The sequence below is a fragment of the Ambystoma mexicanum genome, chromosome 9, assembly GCF_040938575.1.
Source record: "Ambystoma mexicanum isolate Mex_15411 chromosome 9, UKY_AmexF1_1, whole genome shotgun sequence".
NCBI lineage: Eukaryota > Metazoa > Chordata > Amphibia > Caudata > Ambystomatidae > Ambystoma > Ambystoma mexicanum.
The window spans coordinates 827922906-827941390 of record NC_090931.1 but is presented as its reverse complement, the minus strand read 5'-3'; the positions used below and the strand labels follow the sequence as shown (position 1 = coordinate 827941390).

Sequence of the window (18485 nt, the reverse complement as noted above, 5' to 3'; positions counted from 1 at the left end):
GGCACTGCCTTGTACTACATCTAGCCTTGTGCTCCACACACTCACATACAATGCACATTGCAATTAATGGCACTGGGGAGCAGGGTGCACAAAGCAAGCTTGTGTTTGAATTTGCACATGGTCCTCGTTGCCATTCATGCTCTGCACCTAAGCAGCCCTTCATTTTGCTTTTAGAGGGAGGGTGGGGATGTAGCAAACAGCTTGCCAACGCTACACACTAATCATTCTAACCTGGAAGCTGTCTTACTCAGCCAGAGGCCCCTCTCCGCTTTGTGGGTTAAGCACGGGCTTTGCTGCAGAGTCCCTCCCGTGGGGCAGACCCTATTGTCACCTGGCTCGGCCCAGCAGACCCCCACCTTGGGGTAGCGTGTTTGCCTTTTCCTCCTTATGAATGGAGGCCTTGTTTCATTACACTTTGCCAGCTTCATTCATTATAAATCAGAATTAAAAACCTTCACAGCAAGGCACCGGGCCCTTGGGGGGAATCAAATTCCTGCACGCCCTAATATTTTATTAATAAGGCTTGAAAATCCTGTTCAGGGCCTGCCGCAAATCTAATCTTCAGAAAACCATCTCGGATGACAAGGTACATGTGGGAGATGCACGCTCCATGTTCAACAAGTGATGGTGGGAAGTGATGCAAGTAAATCTGGATTCGGGTTTGCCCATTGTTATTACCCTGTTTTCTTGCCTATGGTGTGGCATGATACCACTAGCATGTCAATGCATGGGGTGCAATGCTAGAGGACAAAGGCACACCCTCGTATTTTAGGTGCAAATCTGCCAGCAAACACTCTGGAGTCATTTGGATCATCTTCTTGCATGCCTGTTATTTTAACCAACAGCTCTTTGCATGCTGGGACTTGCACTTCTGATATCGATAGCAAGTATTTAATGGACAGGGAGACATCTGCCATTTTGGTGGCCTTTTGGTATGTCCATGCATGCCCCAAAGTGTTGTCAGCAAACAGGCTTCCGCCTGGCATGGATAAAGGGGGCCCACATGATATTGTACTATTTGGTAGCTGTAGTGGATGGGCTATTTTACAGCATACCAGCCTACCCCAGCACGGACCCTACAGCTGCTGGAGAAATGGGGAATACTTTTGGGGACAATCCCAAGTGCTGAATTGAGCGCCAACAGCAGTTCTGGGCAATGCTGCAGTGCCTCACAAAGCGAGGCAGGGTAACTGCTGTTACCATCAGAAGGCCTGGAGAGGGGCAGCACGTCCTCTCCCCCTCTCTGCTCCTCTCCTCCCCCTCCTAGTCATAGAGACGCGCAGTCTGTCCTGCACAAAGCTGAGGAAGGGTGAGGTGTGAGCAATCACCTCACCCTTCCTTCATGCAACTAGGTGCTAAGCATCGAAGGACACCAACAGGCAGGCAGGGATCAGGTTCAAAGACCTGCACCCCCGGGGGGGCAGATAGTTGGCTATCCGGCCGGGGGCTGACACTTAACACCCCCCACTACTATACACATCAAAGACCCAGGGCTCCCCTGGGTCTTATAAATACAGAGCGGCATGGTCTGAGAAAACACAATCAGTTTGTGGACCCTGAACGGGGACCCAAACACACAGGAGGTGCACGGTTTACTCAGTGCCTTCCAAACCTTTGCTTCTTTTACCACAAAACCCTCCCACCCTACAAATAAGGGAGAAGAAGAAAGGAAAAGTAGTACAGGGCACTGTACGGTGCCCACAACAAGTCGTGGGACATAAGAAGGCAGGCACGGGCCAGAGGGGGTAACCCCAAGACCCGGTGCCCAAAAGTATTGTTTATTATCTTATGATATGTGATTATTGTTATTGGCATAACCATATCTGTACAATAAAAACCTATGGCCTTTTATTGCCAACACTTGACAACCAATGTGTGAGCCAAATTATTTCTGGGTAAGGGTATGGTTTCGGCAAAGTATAATGATGCATGCATATGGGTTCAGCAGTTATAACTTTCGGGGTGCTGAAACAACCCACTGCCCCACTCCTCTACTGCTTTAACGCAACAGTAGGCCACCTATCAGCGAAATCATTAAAGTTGCTTTTGTAGCTTTGCTCTGGCTGATGGCCTTCTTCTCGTCCCCTATTCTCTTCCCCGTTTCCATGTTTAGCTCTCTTTTCTTCTAAACATGCCTTTGCATTGAACGGCCCAGCAATTCGCGATCTGCCACTCAGGGTCCATAGCATGGCAATGCCAGGCCGGTGAGCATGGGATTTTTACATGCGAGGACATGGCACAGCAGAGCTAAACCGCAATGGTCAACTCAGTACCACATGTACTGCCCAGAGGGAAAGATACGAGTTATTGGCTGCACCGTGTAATAGTTAACGAAGTGGCCAAGAAAAGAACCTGGCTTGGCTATCGCTTGATGAATGCACCACGGTAAACATGTAGCGCTTTTCCTGTTATTATCACAATTTGACCCCTACACTTCTAAGCGCTGTAAATAATAGGTGTCAATTTTAACCAATTTAATGGGACTTCTTTATCATTCCTGCTGATATTTCAAATTTGCCCAATGCAGGCTGATCCCATGTAAAAGGCCTGCTCTAATCAGGCTAGCTTTCTTCCCAGTTATATGGGTATATTTTTAAATAGTCTAAATATGGGTTTATATTCATATTGTTTTAAATACGGTTGACAGATTTAACTAAAGCGTCATCTAGGTCCTTTTTAATACAAAATCATAGCCTTGCAAAGGAGGAACAGACCATTTCAAACCTTGAAAGCCCCCTATAAGGCACTGGCCAGGAACATCAAAAGGTAGGGGACAATGACAGCAGAGGGGGGAATATTAAGTCACAAAATGCATGGCTTCACAAAGAAGCATCCGATCTAGGCCACAAGGATGCGCAGCAACATGAAAGGGAATATGTTAGCACTGCTGCTGCAAACAGTCCACCTTTAAAGACCATTATTTGGACGCAAGACACAGCCTACACTACCATCAAGTCATAAAACCAGTCTAATGCCTCAAACTACCATCTATTCAAATAAGGATGGCACCAGGACCAAAACTGGAAATTGAAGGATCAATGGTTCTCCATCCTGGATGCCCTTGGGTGTATGGGGAGAAGGGAGGGGTAAGAGTGCCCTGGAGGATAATGGCTGTAGCTTCCTGACTGGGACTAAAAGGTTCCATGTGTCAATAGCCCCGCAAAAATATCGCCATAGTTTTGCGGCGATATTAAGCCATGGAACCTGCGAGGGGCAGCCCTGCAACACCCACAATGTTTTCAATGGAGCAGGGGACAACCCCGCAACCCCAGGTCCCAATAACACCATAAATTATCCCCACTAATAATATCGCCTATGGCCTTACCCCACAACCATATATATGGCGATATTATTGGTGGGGATATTACCTGATAACGACTAAAACCGCAGAAAGACATTCTAAGTCCACAGTCTTCAGTGGAATGTATTGAATAGAGCCAGGTATGTGCTGCGGAGAACTAATTTAAGTAGCGAGGATGGTATAGTAAATCGATAAACAGAGGTACTGAAGGTCTATCTGCCACCGATTTCCCCAGACCATGCATGGAAGGACATCTGAAGACTTAGCCTTGAGAAGTGCCAAGAGTGAGTCTTGAGGCAACCACGCTGCACTTACGTTTTAGGCTGTTTCCGCGGCATCCTGGGTTTCCGGATGGTGATGAGCTCAGAAAGTTCTGGCAGGGCGTCCACTAGTGACCTCATGTCCCCTACAACAGGTGTGGCTTTCCGCTTGGCTTGCTCCTTCTGCATCTGCTGGGCAAGCTTCAGTGCATCTATTTCTGAAAAGACAGAAGAGAAGACACTGTATTTAGAGTTACCAGAGAGCTTTAGAAAACGGGAAGGGTATGCAATACAGCCATTAGATTGAACATCTAACACCTCTAATGTTCTAGCAAGAACAGATGGGACTGGGCTTACCGCTGAAACATGAATAGTAAATAATGCATACCTCCACTTGTAACAAGTGATCCCCGCTTGACAAAAGGCAACAGGTACAACGAGGTTTATTCACCCATCTCCTATTCTGCCAGTCCATCACTTGTGACACAAACCCCTATCCACTTCTCATCACCAGTCTCAATTCGAGAGAGTGAATGTAATAAATAGAATCAAGTAATTTGACAAGAACTGACAATTGTGTGCGCAAATAAATGCGAGTTGTACTTGAATATGACCTACAAAAGGTCCACAACGCTGAAAAACAACCTGTTTCTTTATCAATAAGATTTTATAAAGTAGACCGTTACATTATATACTTTCGAACTGTGAGAGATTAAATTGGGAAAACCCAACATCTCATATACAGCACAAGGAAATGTTAAGAACTGTGTCAGTAAGAACAATATGAATACAACATTATTCTTGATCAGTGTTGCTTGGGAATGCATACTATGACATGTGTGCACCCCAACACCCTTAAACAGGATGATCTTGGTCTCTTGTACAGTGAACCCCAGACTTACGACTCCCTTTCAACCCACTAGAGTAATTCCAATACTTTCTAATTTGCTCAATAGGAAAGACATAAATAATAATGGCGCTGATTCTAAATCTGCTGATGTGGTTAGAAGTTTCATATTTTTTGACAACTATTTAATCAGCTTGTCATCGTCAACATTCATATCACATCATCAGGGACCATGTATCTAAAATGTTTAGGAATTTGGTGAATAGTAAATGGACCAACAGGAGGTGTGTAGACTGTGAGCTGAATATCCATGTGTGTTTATATGCCATTCTATGATACTGCTCCAACAGCTATGTGTACCAGGGATTCTCAACCAGACGACATGGGATTATTCATGCCTGTCAATCTATGAAAATTATTAATGGTGGAGGGTTATCTTTTCAAAAGATTTTCTATTCAGACCATTTCCATCATTCCTATACAGTAGGCATTGCAGGGTTTTCCAAAATGAAGCCTTGCTCATGCTAGCTGCCCTGAATACTTTACACAAGTTCCTTCCTCAGTCTAGTAGGCTTCTGCCCCAGCAGGAGGCAATCTAGGAGTCCGATTACTGTAAATGCAGAGGTCTGCAACCTCAGGTTTGCCAGAGGTTTTGGACTACAACTCCTCTAACCCCTCACCATTAAATAAGTAGGCTAAGGCTTACGGGCGTTGTAGTCCAAATCATCTGGAGAGACAAATGTTGCAAAAGTATTTTTGTTACGCTGGATTGAGAAAGTTCCTCTATAAACAATAGAACGCTCGTTTGTGTGCACCATGTCCCTTCACAGCTCTTGTAATAATTGTGATTGAACGCTGGAATGGAGTTAGGATTATAGCAGAAAGATGAGCTGAGTAGTAAATTCTGATTGTTTATTGACCTGATCGCAGATGTTGAGAGTGAACTTCGCAATGGGTACACTTCTAAATTGTGTGGTATTATGGGCCTTATTACAAGTTCGGTAGTGCGGAAAAACGGGTGGTAATTCAGTTAGTGCCACTTTTTTTTAACGGTAACAGAATAACTGCCATTTCTCCCACACAGCCGAAATACAAGTTTGACATTGAAGTGGAGGATTTTCCTCCAGTATTATGCTGAGGTAAATCCCCCACATTAAGGTAAAGAATCGGCAGAATTATCGTGCCGTTTATGCAAGAATCCTCATGGAGCACTATTGACTTAAGAAATGGGGAACAACACTACCCTACCACCACTTGTAATGCCACGGTAAACACACATGACCAAGTAGTGGTAATTGCAATAAGCCTCTTTAATTCCACCATGGTAATTCTACCAACTTTTTTACTTAAACACAGTGGATTTACTTCCAGACTGATGGTGGTGGAAAATCCTCCACTTCAGTGTCAAACTTGTTCTTCGATGATGTGGTAAAAATGGTGGGAATTCCATTACCACCAAAATATGGAAGTAACTGAACCACCCCCCATTTTTCCCACACCGCTGAACTTGTAATGAGACCACAGAGCTTCAAGAAAGCCCGAACAACCACTATGATGGGATTAAGGGGAACTTTAGTTTTCAGCCCTATAGTTGTTTTTCAAAGTGGGGATCATTGCTACTTTGTCCCTCTTCTTGTGGCAGTCCATATAGCGCGAGGTTCACAGTCTTTGGAGACAGGCACTCCTTAGTCCAAACCAAATCCTGTTTTGTCCTCTCTCACTGCAGAGGCGGGCCCTTCTGACTAGCCTCCATGGGATGTACAGGGTTCTGAGGTGATCAATGGTAAGCATATTGCTAATCATTAATGATTTGTATTTTCCCAATAGATTGTGGGATGAAAGTCGTTGGAGAAGTTGGCACAAGAAACATTCTGGCCACCGTATAAGGGTGTACTATTTTTCTCCAACTGCCCAGTGCCCATCATCCTGACCCTGCCCCCAGTTTTTCAGAGTCACAGACGCGCAAAGGCAACAGATATTGGCAGGAACTGTTAAACAGGTTATCAATAGACATTTTCCTGGGGGTCCAACTCCCAGTCTTTGTCCGGATTTCCATTGTGCCCCTTTCCAAGATGAGGAGATACCACCAATGATTTAAATGATAATGCTAATCCGGAGGGATATTGTGGGGGAGTTGGTTGCATACCTCAAATAAATCTTCAGGATGTTTCAAGGTGCCCAAGGGACCCTGCTGTAGCACATGATGTACATAGTCAATATGAACCTTCTCGGATGACTGGCACTGTTACAGTGAACATCATTGTGAAGGAAATTAAGGATCCTTAACAGAATTCCATCCTGCCTAGTGTGCATAATCTACATTGATTTTAGGACACATTCTCTGATACCCTGTTGGTGTACTCCCTCCTCCCTAGTTCCACTGCCTGCCCATCAGGGGCCTGTCACAGTGCTTCACTCATTGACAGCATTGATAGAAGTGGGGAATTATGGCTTAAAAGAGCTTATGTTGCTGCTTTCTTAGGGGTGAGGGCTGAGGAGTACGCGGCATTCATCACACCTTTAGGAATATTCAATGACTCATGTTTGCGCTAGATGTGCGTACCTCCCAAACATGGGTGTTGGTCATCATGCAGAAGCAGCTGATGCTTTCATTGCATGGTTCTTTTGATGTTTATAGGGGAACCGTTATTTCTACTGTATCGAGTGCTGTGGCCAGACGTCACCATTGGTAGAAGTTTTGGAAGGGGGGCCCTCTCAGGAGGCCAGCATTCTTAAATTCCCTTTCCTTGGACGGACATGGTTTCAGGTCCTATTCATGTGAACTGTTGAGCCAGGCTTCTGAGGACTTACAGCTATCTGGCACCATGAGGTCAGCTCACAAGACTAGCAGCAGGACTCTACCCCAGAGTAGGTTCACTTTATCTCACCGTCCAGTTACAGTTTGCATTAAAACCACTCAGAGGGGTAACAATTGTGAACATGGATGAGTTGCTTTTCCGGCTCCCACTCATTGCACCTGAATGTGGAGTATGTCAACAATCCCTCTGATTACAATACTACAGGGGGTGGCAAATTATGTGGCCCAGTTGAAGAGAGGCAATTTCAAACAGGTAGTGGGAGTGGAGCAAGGAGGATATTAGAGTTTGACATCATTTACCCAACCATTAGCACAGATGTGAGCACCAGACATTCATCCTCCTAGATCCTCGGTGGAAGGGATATCTCTGCGAGGCCAGGGCATGGAGTCAGACATGGGTTGTCCAAAAATGTCCCAGGACTGGCCCAGAAAACCAAGTGGAGTTCTCCTCCAAAACATGAGGGAGGAATCCACCTGCTCTCCATGGATCCCCGCACAGGGGGAAATCAACGCATCTATTATGAACGTCACAGGAGTGATCCTCCACTCTTGGTGCTTTGCAAATGGTGGATAAGGGTTGCTTCTTTCTCACGATGAAGCCTGGAGGGAACGTGTCCCTCATCTGCACATGAGGCCGTGCAATGGAAGGTACCAAATCGTGCTTTGGTTGCTTCCTGTACGCTCTGGTCTCCTGTGCTTCCAGATTTTGCAAACCAGATCCTCTACCACAGGGGGTAGCCCATGACACCCAGACTCATGATTGGCACTGAACATATCCTGAACCAGCTTCTTAGCTTCGGCTTCACTGCCTACCCAGGTCAGGGGAACAGACAGAGGCGAGAGGAAGAATGGAGAAAAGTCTCAATGGAAACCGCTCATCTTGATCAGGAAGCCTCAGTATACAGAACAGAAGGGAATTGTGCCATGTAAGGGGCCTCCATCTAGTCTGCTTTAATGACTGGAAGATGGAGGCATTTCCGGTCGAAGAACCATGACTGGGAACAGCCGCATGGGCATCGTTCTGCTGAACAGCCAAAGGCCCTGAAAGTGTCTCAGAGCTTACTCCATTAATAGAAGTCACCAAGGACTACATGGCACGGAGGAGAGGGCTCTGGTAGATCGTTACTGGTTGGAAGCTTCGGGATTGTAGGGTAGACATTCTCTCTGTAAAGAAACCAAAGAAGTTTGAAAAGTCACAGAGCTGAGCTGTGGAATCTGATGCATAGATATGGGGGAATGGAGTCTGCCCATGCCTCGAGCCATGCCCAAGCAGGGGCTTTCATTGCTTTTGTATGCTTTGCGAGAAATGCTCTGTTCTCGGGAAAGAGGTTAAGGATAGCCCAGGTGTCTGTGTCATGCTTGCCGATTCTCCCGCTAGTTCGCCTACCATCACCAGTAGGAGATTGCCCACCGTTTTGTGTTCTATACGTCTGCCGTTTGGCCATAGAATGGCTACGAGATCATTCTTTACTCACTGGAGACTCGGAGAGACGTTGCCATGGCGACGCTGTGCTCTCCCGAGACTCTGTGCAATACATCCGAGCTTCACGGCTCTTGGAGGTCACGTGACACGCAGAACTGCGTCTTGCGTCAGAGCCACATCTTCATAGTCATTAATTAAACTATCGGTGGGCAGGAATCAGGTGCTTCTAATTGTGTTTCTCTGAAGATCTATCCGATAGACCTCCGCCTGTCAGCTGTTCCATGTGATTCTCTGTTGACAAACCCGGCCTGCTTATTGGACTTATGTGTCTTCGCCCACGGCATTTGTTATTACTGATCTCTTTGACCTCAGCCTGCTTATTGGACCTTTGTCTCCACCCACTGCCTTTGTTTATTACTGCTCTCTATGACCCCGGCCTGCCTGAGAGACTTCCTTGTTTCCGCCCAGTCTTGTGCATGCAACTTCACCACTCTATCCAGGTGACGTTCCACACTCCATTATCCATTCAACACCTGAAGTACTGCTTTGATCTACTTCACCTCGAGGATCCACTTCCCGAGGAGAACTACTCCTTCCTCCTCATTGTCATCCTACCACTTCATCATTTAAACGTGCACAGGACTTTCTGGACGCGCTCCTGCATATTCATCAAGTGCACCAACCAGTCTCTAGTGCGTCCCTCGTGCTGTCCGTGTTTTAGTCCCCTGACTAACCTTCCCTTCCTCGTTTTGCCTACCTCAGTAACACTTTCTGGATTCTAATTTGTACCCCATCAGCCTTCCTTACGGTAAGACGACACATAGGAAGGTTTACTCACTCTAGGGCAAGGGAAAGGGGTGGAGGGCGCTGCATTTACGATTCTCTGCATTTACTCTTATTAACTTGCCTTCCTAGGAGGAGACAAGGAGGAGGTTTGCGGCCAACCAGGAAAGTCAGGATTCCTTGTACTCAGGTTCGTTTAGCATCACCCTGGGTCTGTTTACAATCAATTCAAAGGATAGACACCGATTTAAGCCTTTTATTCCAGCCTGGTGTGTCTCCTGTTGTGGTGGATTCCTCGCCCTTTCAAATTATTAACTCCTCTAGCTTTTCTTGTTGTTAGCAGCTGGCCTCCTTGGCGACGGCAACGAGATCCTCCTGACTTGCCGCGCCCTCTGCAGGCCTCTTGCGACGAGGAACGGACTGCCTAGCGGTACGTAGAGGAGCCACAGCCGAATCCTTTGTCCTCTTGTCGTCCGGTAGGAAGTCCAGCAGAATCGGGGAGCGATCTTGTACCACAACTCCCTGTCGTAGCGGGTCACAATCGCAAGGGCGGTGGCCGCCTTAATTTTCGTTGCCGCAGACGAGATGACTCGTCACCCCATGGCGTCCAGTTTCTTTCCCTCGCCATCAGGTGGGGAGGTTGAAGTTGAAGCCGTCGCCCCCGCCGCTTTCTTCTTGGCCGCTGTCGAGATGACCGAATCCGGGGTCGGCTGTGCCCTAAGGCACAAAGGGGCAGAATCGGGGACCCGGTACTTCTTCTCGTTCCGATCCCTCTTGGCAGGCATCGTGGACGGGTTCTTCAGGAGAGCAAGTCCCTCGTCCCAGATGTCGTCAAGCAACGGCACCGCGAGGACCGTCTTCCTCTTGGCCTTGCGCCGTTGATAGAGGAAACCTTCCTTCTTCTGTTCTTCGGGGCAGAGCTGGAAAAGCTCGGATGCCCTGGCAATCATGGCGTGGAAGGAGACAATTTCGTCAGGCGGGGAGGCCCAAGGGGGTGGTGATGGAAGGCCCATCCCATCGTCACCACCGTCATCCGTCCCCGTCGTGGCTGTATCCATTCCCGTGTCATCCCTAGGATCAGGGGAAGGAGATGAAGGCTTAACAGGCTGGAAGGGCGGGGTGGGATGAACTCTCCTCCGCTTGTTTGGAGGGCTTCCCGACGGGCCCGGTTCTGCTGGGTCGTCCGTTGGGGGTAGAGGCAACCTCGTCCTCATCTCCGTGCATAAGGTTTGGATTGCTCTCAAAATGGCCAACGAGTTGTCCTGAGGCTCGAGCACTGGTTGCGACGGGCGCGATGGTTGCTCCTCCTCCATGGGAGCCTCGTCGGCGCCACTGTCGCTCTCTTTGTCCGCCTCCTCGGGATTCCTCCCGTGGGACCCGGACATCCTCAAACCCCTTGTTGAGGCCCTTCACGACTTCAACCAGCTCCTCCTCGTAGGCTGTATCCGTGTCAGTCACGGCCACCGCCCCCCCTCTGTATCCACCGGGGTCTTCACGGGGGTCTTATCGATGGGCTGAAAAGAGGATTCCCTCCGCAGTGGCAGGGAAACTCTGGGCCCGAGGTTGCCTCCACTGGGGTAGCCTCCACAGGCCTCGACAGGGCTGCCACGACTCCCTCGATAGAGGCCTTAGCCGAGTGAATCAAGGCCTTCACCATCTTGGGCGCGCTTGAGGCCTTCACCTTGGCAGGAGGGTCACCGCCTCGCTCCCCCTCGGTTGACTCCTTCGAGATCGACCGGGTCTTCTCCAGAAGCTTACCCGGGTTCTCGTATTTTCTCTTCCCCGAGCCAGAGCGATGTCTCGTGGTTGATGGCGTCGGTGAAAGTGCGCCCTGCCTGGCAGCCGAGGAGCCCGACCCTTCGGCGCTCCTGGTGCCCGCGGACTCACAGTGCTTTGTCCTTCTGTTGGGCCCCCGTCGCCGGAGGGCCCTCAAACGACTTAAGCTCGGACCTCTACTTCTTCTCACCTGCCGGGCTCTTCCCTTCCAGCCAGTTGGTGAGGCGGATACGCCGATCCTTCATGGTCCGTTCCGACATCTTCTTGCAAAACGCACAGTCCTCTCCATGTGCGTTTTGTCTTTGTGAAGGCAGTAGAGACATCTCAAATGCTCATACTCCTTGAAAACATTCTGTAATCCGCATCCAGGGCAGTTCCTGAACAGCTTGGATCCGGGCATCGAGCTTCCCTTGTCCTGGGCCATATGCACGAGGTAGGCCTCAGATCTTCTGGAATCCTCAAAGAAGCGTAACTCGACAAAACTTTGCCCTTGAGGGGTGTAGAAAATTCCGAAACGGGTCCCCGTTGATTGGAAGTAGAAATGGTGGAGCTTGTGGCTCGATTGACCGAATAAATGAGATTAAACTATTTGAAGAATCGCAAAACGCAGTAAAAGTTTGAGAGCTATAGCACGAGGACTCCCAACATTTCAACGTGCGGTAAAAATCTGAGGATGGCTCGCAGGGGAGGCGCTTAGGGAGAGGGCAGTCATTGGCTGGGGGCAGTATGACCCAGAGACCAGTGATTGGTTACTACTAAGAAAGACAGATCAGAAACAAAACTGATACCGATACTGATTTTTTTCTTTACCGAGGATTCCCAGCCTGACGACGGGGAATATTCATGAGCATGTGAATCCATGCCAGACCCCATGCTGGAGAAGTTACTTATCAACTGGTAACGTTCTTTCAACTTGATGTTCCTCCATCGTATTCCACATATTTCACATTTTCGGCAGACGGCGTCCTGCGTTGACTGTCGATGTACCTCGAAGGCCTCCGTCGAGGGAGACGTCACTGGATGTTATAAATAGGACGCACGGCGCCCGTAGCCTCAGTTTAAGTTTTTTCCCCCAGAACGTGTGGCACCAGTCTCATGCCTGCTTGACTGCACTTAGCCTTGCGGAAACAAAGCGCAATCACATAGGAAATTCTCCAGAGGGGCAGGCTGGGCGGGCGATGTGGAATACGTTGGAGGACCATCCGGTCGAAAGAACGTTACCAGTTGGTAAGTAACTTGTTCTTTGAATGGATTGTGTCCTCCAACGTATTCACATCTTTGACAGACTCCCAAAGCAGTACCAGTAAATGGAGGAGGGAAAAGAATTTAGAGTTCCCAAAGGCCATATCCTGACCATGGATTGTATCCAGGGAATAATGTTTAACAAATGTATGGATTGAAGCCCGTGTAGCGGCATCACAAATATTCCTATTAGGAACACCCAGCTGGAGGGCGGTGGAAGTAGTCACGCCCTAGTGGAATGAGCACTCAACCCTTCAGGAGGGTCCCTACCCGCAAATCTGTAACACTTTGTAATGGTAAGGATAATCCACCTGGACAAGGTCTGTTTGGTAACAGTCTGGCCCAATCGTGTCCAGCATATCCTACAAAAAGTTGATCGTCCACTCAGACCTTGGACATCTTAGAAATTGAAAAGCTCAGAGCTCTCCTAGGATCCAACCGATTGAGTTGCTCCTCTTCCTTACCAGGATGAGGAGAAGGGTAGAAAGATGGAAGAACCATCTTTTGACTCAAATGATATTCAGAGACTACCTTAGGTAGAAAAGAAGGACGTACTCGCAGTACAACTCTGTCCTTGTGAAACAAAGTAAAGAGTGGCTTAGATGAAAGTGCCTGCAATTCACTCACTCTGCGAGCGGAAGTAACAGCAACCAAGAGCACAGTCTTGAAGGACAGTAATTTCAAAGGACAAGAGTGCAAAGGTTAAAACGGAGCACCCATGAGAAATTTCAAAACCAAATTCAAATCCCAACTGGCACCTGGAAAGGAGACGGAGGGAATACATAAGTCAGCCCTTTAAGAAACTGGGAAATCAAAGGAATCTTAAAGTAAGAAAATTCTTCAGATGAGCGCTTAAAGATAGAGAGCGTTGCCAGGTAACCCTTAATGGTACCCACTTGAAGGCCCCTGTGGGCCAAATAAAGTAAGAAAGACAAAACCATAGGCATGGAGCACTGAAAAGGATCCACATTGTGATCTCTGCACCAGTCGCAGAACTTACACCAACGGCAATGGTACAGGGATTTTGTTGCAGGCCGCCTGGCCGAAGGCAACACCTCCATCACGTCATCCGGGAGGTCCCAATCCTTATACCTCAACCTTTCAGATACCAAGCGTGAAGGTTGAGATCCTTGACCTCTGGTTGGAGAACCTGACAACCTGCCCCCGGGCCGCCGAGAGAGGATCCTCTCGGTAGGGAAGACAGCGTGGAGGGCAGATGAACATTTCTAGAAGGTCCGGGTACTACGCTCTCCTGGCCCAATCCGGAGCAATGAGGATCATGTGGGAACCGAACCTCCGTCACAAATGCGTCTCCTAAGGCTCCTCTTGGAGGGAATTCCCTTGAGCAGAATCTCTCGCATTTACAGTTGACACTGGTGGCAAACAGATCCACTTGCGGGATTCCCCAAAGGGCGAAGATCTCCTGAAGGACTTCCTGAGCCAACACCCACTCGTGAGAGATCGAGCTCTGCCTGCACAGAGCGTTCGCCGCTGCATTTCCGTCTTCGGCCGGATGAACTGCTGAGATTGAAATTTCCTGCTGGATGGCCCAGAACCAGAGCTGCATTGGCTCTCTGCACAACCGAAGTGACCCTACCCCCCCCTTTTTTGTTGAGGTAATGCATGGCCACTGTGTTGTCCGTCATGATCAGGACACTCTTCCCCCGTACAGAGGGCAAAAATGCCTTCAGGGCTAGCCTGATGGCCCTCAGCTCTAACAGATTGATGTGGAGTCTGGACTCCGATGGAGACCAACGACCGCTGATGGTCAAGTCGTCGGCATGAGCACCCCATCATGTGAGGGAAGCATCCGTCACTACTGTCACCTCTGGCCATGGCTGTCAAAACGGTTTCCCCCTCATCAGGTTCCCTTTGTTGGCCCACCACTGAAGATCCTGGGAGACAGAGTGGAATCTGAACAGGATCTGTAATCTTGCCGGAGAACTGCGACCACTGCATCTTGAGGACGCATGGGCAACCTGGCCTCTGGCACCAGAAAAATGCAGAATGCCACGAGGCCGAGCAACCTTAAGAATTCAAAAGCCGGGAGACTCTGGGCATGTTGAAACTTGTCCATCTGCACAATGTGATGAGCCCTTACCTTGGGAGGCGAACACTTCTCCAAGGACGTGTCTAATACAGCCCCAATCTACTGGAGATGTTGGGAAGGTGTCAGATGCGACTTCTTGAAATTCAGGGAAAAGCCCACCCTGTGGAGGGTGTGGTAGGTGAGCCTGAGATGATCCAGCGCTTGCTCAGGAGAGCGTGCCCAGATCAACCAATCGTCCAGGTAGGGGTAGATGTCAATTCCCCCCTCGCCTGAGGTACGCTGCCACCACCAGCATTAGCTTGGTGAAGACCCTCGGGCGAAGGTCAATCCGAATGGCAGGACCCGAAACTGAAAGTGCAAGTCGCCAGCCGCAAACCTCAGGTACTTTCTGTGTACAGGATGAATTGGTACATGAAAGTAAGCATCCTTGAGGTCCAGAGACACCAACCATTCCTGAGGTTGAAGGGCCTGGAGGACTTGAGAAAGAGTGACCATCTTGAACTTGTCCTTCTGAGAAGTTTGTTCAACCAATGCAAGTCCATGATGGGTCTCAATCCCCTGTATCTTTGGGATAAAAAAATAAGTGGGATACCATCCCTTGTTCCACTCCGCTACAGGTACCAGTTCCATAGCGCCTTTCTTCAGCAGGCTCAAGATTTCCTGCGCAAGGAGCGGATCCGGAAGCTTCAAAGAGTTTCCCGGTGGATTATCGTGAGGCTGCTGAAAGAAGGGAAGGGGCTATGGTATCCAGAACCCACACATCTGAAGTAATGGCACGCCATTCTTTGAGATGCTGAGACAGTCTGCCCCCAACCGGCGAACCATGGGACATGGCCTCATACCTGTTTGGAAGCGGCTGCGGCAGTGTCTGAAGGCAAAGAGGCAGCTGCCTGAGCGGCTTTGGCACCACGATTTCCCTGACCAACACGGGTACTTTTTCGCTGGCCCCTTTGACTGGCGGCCCCTCTCGTTCTACCAAAGGAGGAGTAGTAACGAAAAGAATCTCCCCTCCATTCCTGTCCCCTAGGACGAAAAGGCAGAGGTTGACGTACTGCGGCGCTTAAACATTTCGCTGCAGCTTTTGAAATCTGCAACCTCTCAAGGCTCTCGTCAGCCTTGCTGCCAAACAAATGTGTGCCATCAAAGGGCCTGTTCAGAAGATGTACCTGCACATCCGGAGCAAACCCCGACTTCCGCAACCATGTAAATCTGCGTAGAACACGGTCAGCCATATCCAAACCCGAATGAAGGGATTCACACATGGCATTGTTGCCGTCCTGCACGAGAGCAAGGAACCTATCCCTTTCTTCCCCCTCGGGAATATGCTCAGCCGCTAAAGAAACACAATACGACAGAGTATGTGAAAACATTGGCAAGGCACACGTGGAGTTGGCCGATTTCAAGGCCATGTTCCCAGCAGAAACTATCTTCCGGGCCCAACTGTCGAAGCGCTTGTTGTCCCTATCCAGAGGGATGGTAGGGTATGCTGCCTGCGTTAAGGTGGCCGTAGCCGCCTGAACCACCAAACTCTCGAGAGTGGGGTGAGTAGATAAATAGCTAACGGAAGGGTGGTATTTCTTGGTCAAAGACTTATTAACAGCCGGAAGAGATTCCGAGGACTGCCAAGCAACTTCCACCATTTTCTGTAAGGTAAGATGAAATGGCAAAACCGGGTCAAAGGACGGACCTTGATCTAAGATGTCCGTTAGATCATCCTGCACAAAGTCTTCAGGAGGACTGGGCCAGCCCAGATACCCTGAGACCCGTGCCATGAGCATCCTGTATGAAGACTCTGCATGAGCCCAAGGCTCAGGTCTACCAAATTCCACTTCCGGTGATGTGTCCAACCCACTGGCATCATGGAGGGTCTGCCTCAACTCCTCCAACTGACTGTCTCCAGAAAAATGTGGAGCGTGGAGCTTCATCAAGTTCACCGGGGTCCTCAAACTCAGACCTTTCCTCCTCTTCATAAATGTCAGCCAGAGGGAGTTGAAACCCAGGTCTGAAGAGGGCCTGGAGTCAAAAACTGGCCTCACAGACTTCGCCGTAGCCTTCCTTGGAGGATTCACGATATACGGGTACTTCAGAGACAAATTTCGAGAAAAAAATCCCCAAAGGCGCTGATAGCGCCGAAGGCTTTGATGCCGAAAGCTTCGACAACCTCGACGTCGTGGGCGCCGAAGACTTCGGCGTCGACACAGGTGCCGACGACGCAGTGGGCTGGTACGATGGTAAAGCATCGACGTCCGAGTCGGATGGACACGGCGCCGACCGAGTCGATGCCGGCATCGAGCCCTCAGTAGGTAACTGCGGTCTTGCTGGGGACGAGGACCGAGACCTAGAGACACGTCTCTTGAGGACGCTTCGAATCCTTGTCCGTACGGGACCTCGAAGGCTCCCAATGCGAGTCGCGTCATGGACCCGAGCCCGAAGGTGTGCGAGCCACGGTACGAGACCGATCCTGGCCGGCTTTGTGAGAAGGTGCGACTGGACCCGTGCCCTGCGATAAAAAAAAATCGCTAACATCGTTTCTTTAAACGCAGCCCATTCCTCTGGAGTCGAGGACTTTGTCGGGCATGTGTCCTTCCTCGGGGCACCCTCCTCCAAGGAGGATGGCGAAGGCGACCGGTGATGGCGCTTCCTGGAGTGCCAGGACGAGGAAGAGGAATGGCGGAAACCACTCCAAGACCGAGATCCCCGGACTCCTTCCGACGCGGAGAGTCGCCCCTCGAGTCGTCGGTGGAAACCCCCCTTGGACTTAGATTTGGATTTTCGGGACCTAACAGGCTTAGAGCCCCTACCTACCGGGAGCTTCCCCTTCCGGTCCTGCAAGGCCTTGGCAGTCAGCGACTGGTATTTCGAGCAGTCGTTGGTCGGTGTCGTGCGACTCGCCCAGGCATCACAAACAAATGCGGTGGGGGTCGGTGAGCGACATTTACGACTTGCAGTCCCGGCAGGTCTTGAAGCCAGACCGCGGAGTCAGAGGGGTCGAAGAGCGAAGAGAAAGAAATCGTAATCTATTAACACACAAGGTGCGCCGAGTTCTACGAAGTAACACGTTTGCGGAAAAAATGAAACTGAGGCTACCGGCGCTGTGCATCCTATTTATAACATCTGGTGACGTTGCCCTTGACAGAGGCCTTCGGGGGACATCGACCCGACATTGACGACGCAGGACACCCTCTGCCGAAAAAGTTTTCCGAAGTGCACAGCTGTGGACATTACATGTCAAAGATGTGGAATACGTTGGAGGACACAATCCATTCAAAATGTTAACAATAACCACCTGGAAATCATTCTACTTTATCCCAAATAGGTCAGACATTTTGTCACACAATTCAAGCCCTAAAACACCACATGTTACACAATGGAACGTGCACAACGTGAAAACACACACAACTCTAAATGTCACTATTCACCACACTAACTCACCACAAACAGACAAACACAACTCTCCAAAGTCCTTAAATGCCATTCTACAGACACCACAGACAACCACACAAACGATTTACATTAGCAACTTGGAGCATAGATTAATTACTGCTCCGGTCAACTCACAAAATATCAATAATTTACACACCACAAAAAGCCCTAAATTGTCAAATGTGCACATATCAACATTGCAACAAAGCAAACTTTCCCTTCTCAATCTGCTTCTATGTCAGTACTCTACCCCACCTCTTGAATATCGAGAAGCTCTGAGAACCTGTGAAAACAGCAAAACATGTGTGATGCAAGACAAATTAACATAATATAACAGGGCATAGCGAAGAGTTTTACTGATTCACCCGTGGGACAGTACTCTGGACGGCTCAAGCAATTTCAGTGATTGTCGGCAAAAGGAGGTTGAAGGTTGGTCCTGCAGCAGACTGCTATACTAGAATCTCTGGTGCACTGAGTGACTGGTGAAACTAGCTATCTGCCTGTCAAATCAAGTGTTATGGTACGGAGGGAGAGCCAATACACCAATTAAACAATTCTGGGT

At 49.2% G+C, this 18485-nt stretch overlaps 1 protein-coding gene across 2 annotated transcripts in view; it reads right to left on the bottom strand.

The window, feature by feature from the left end:
* Positions 1-18485, bottom strand: part of SLX9 (SLX9 ribosome biogenesis factor) — a 700441-nt gene that overhangs the window by 24935 nt on the left and 657021 nt on the right. For both annotated transcript variants that reach the window (XM_069615852.1, XM_069615853.1), the window contains exon 4: positions 3617-3779. In XM_069615852.1, coding sequence (XP_069471953.1) covers positions 3617-3779 — 163 coding nt within the window. The remainder of the gene's footprint in view (positions 1-3616; positions 3780-18485) is intronic.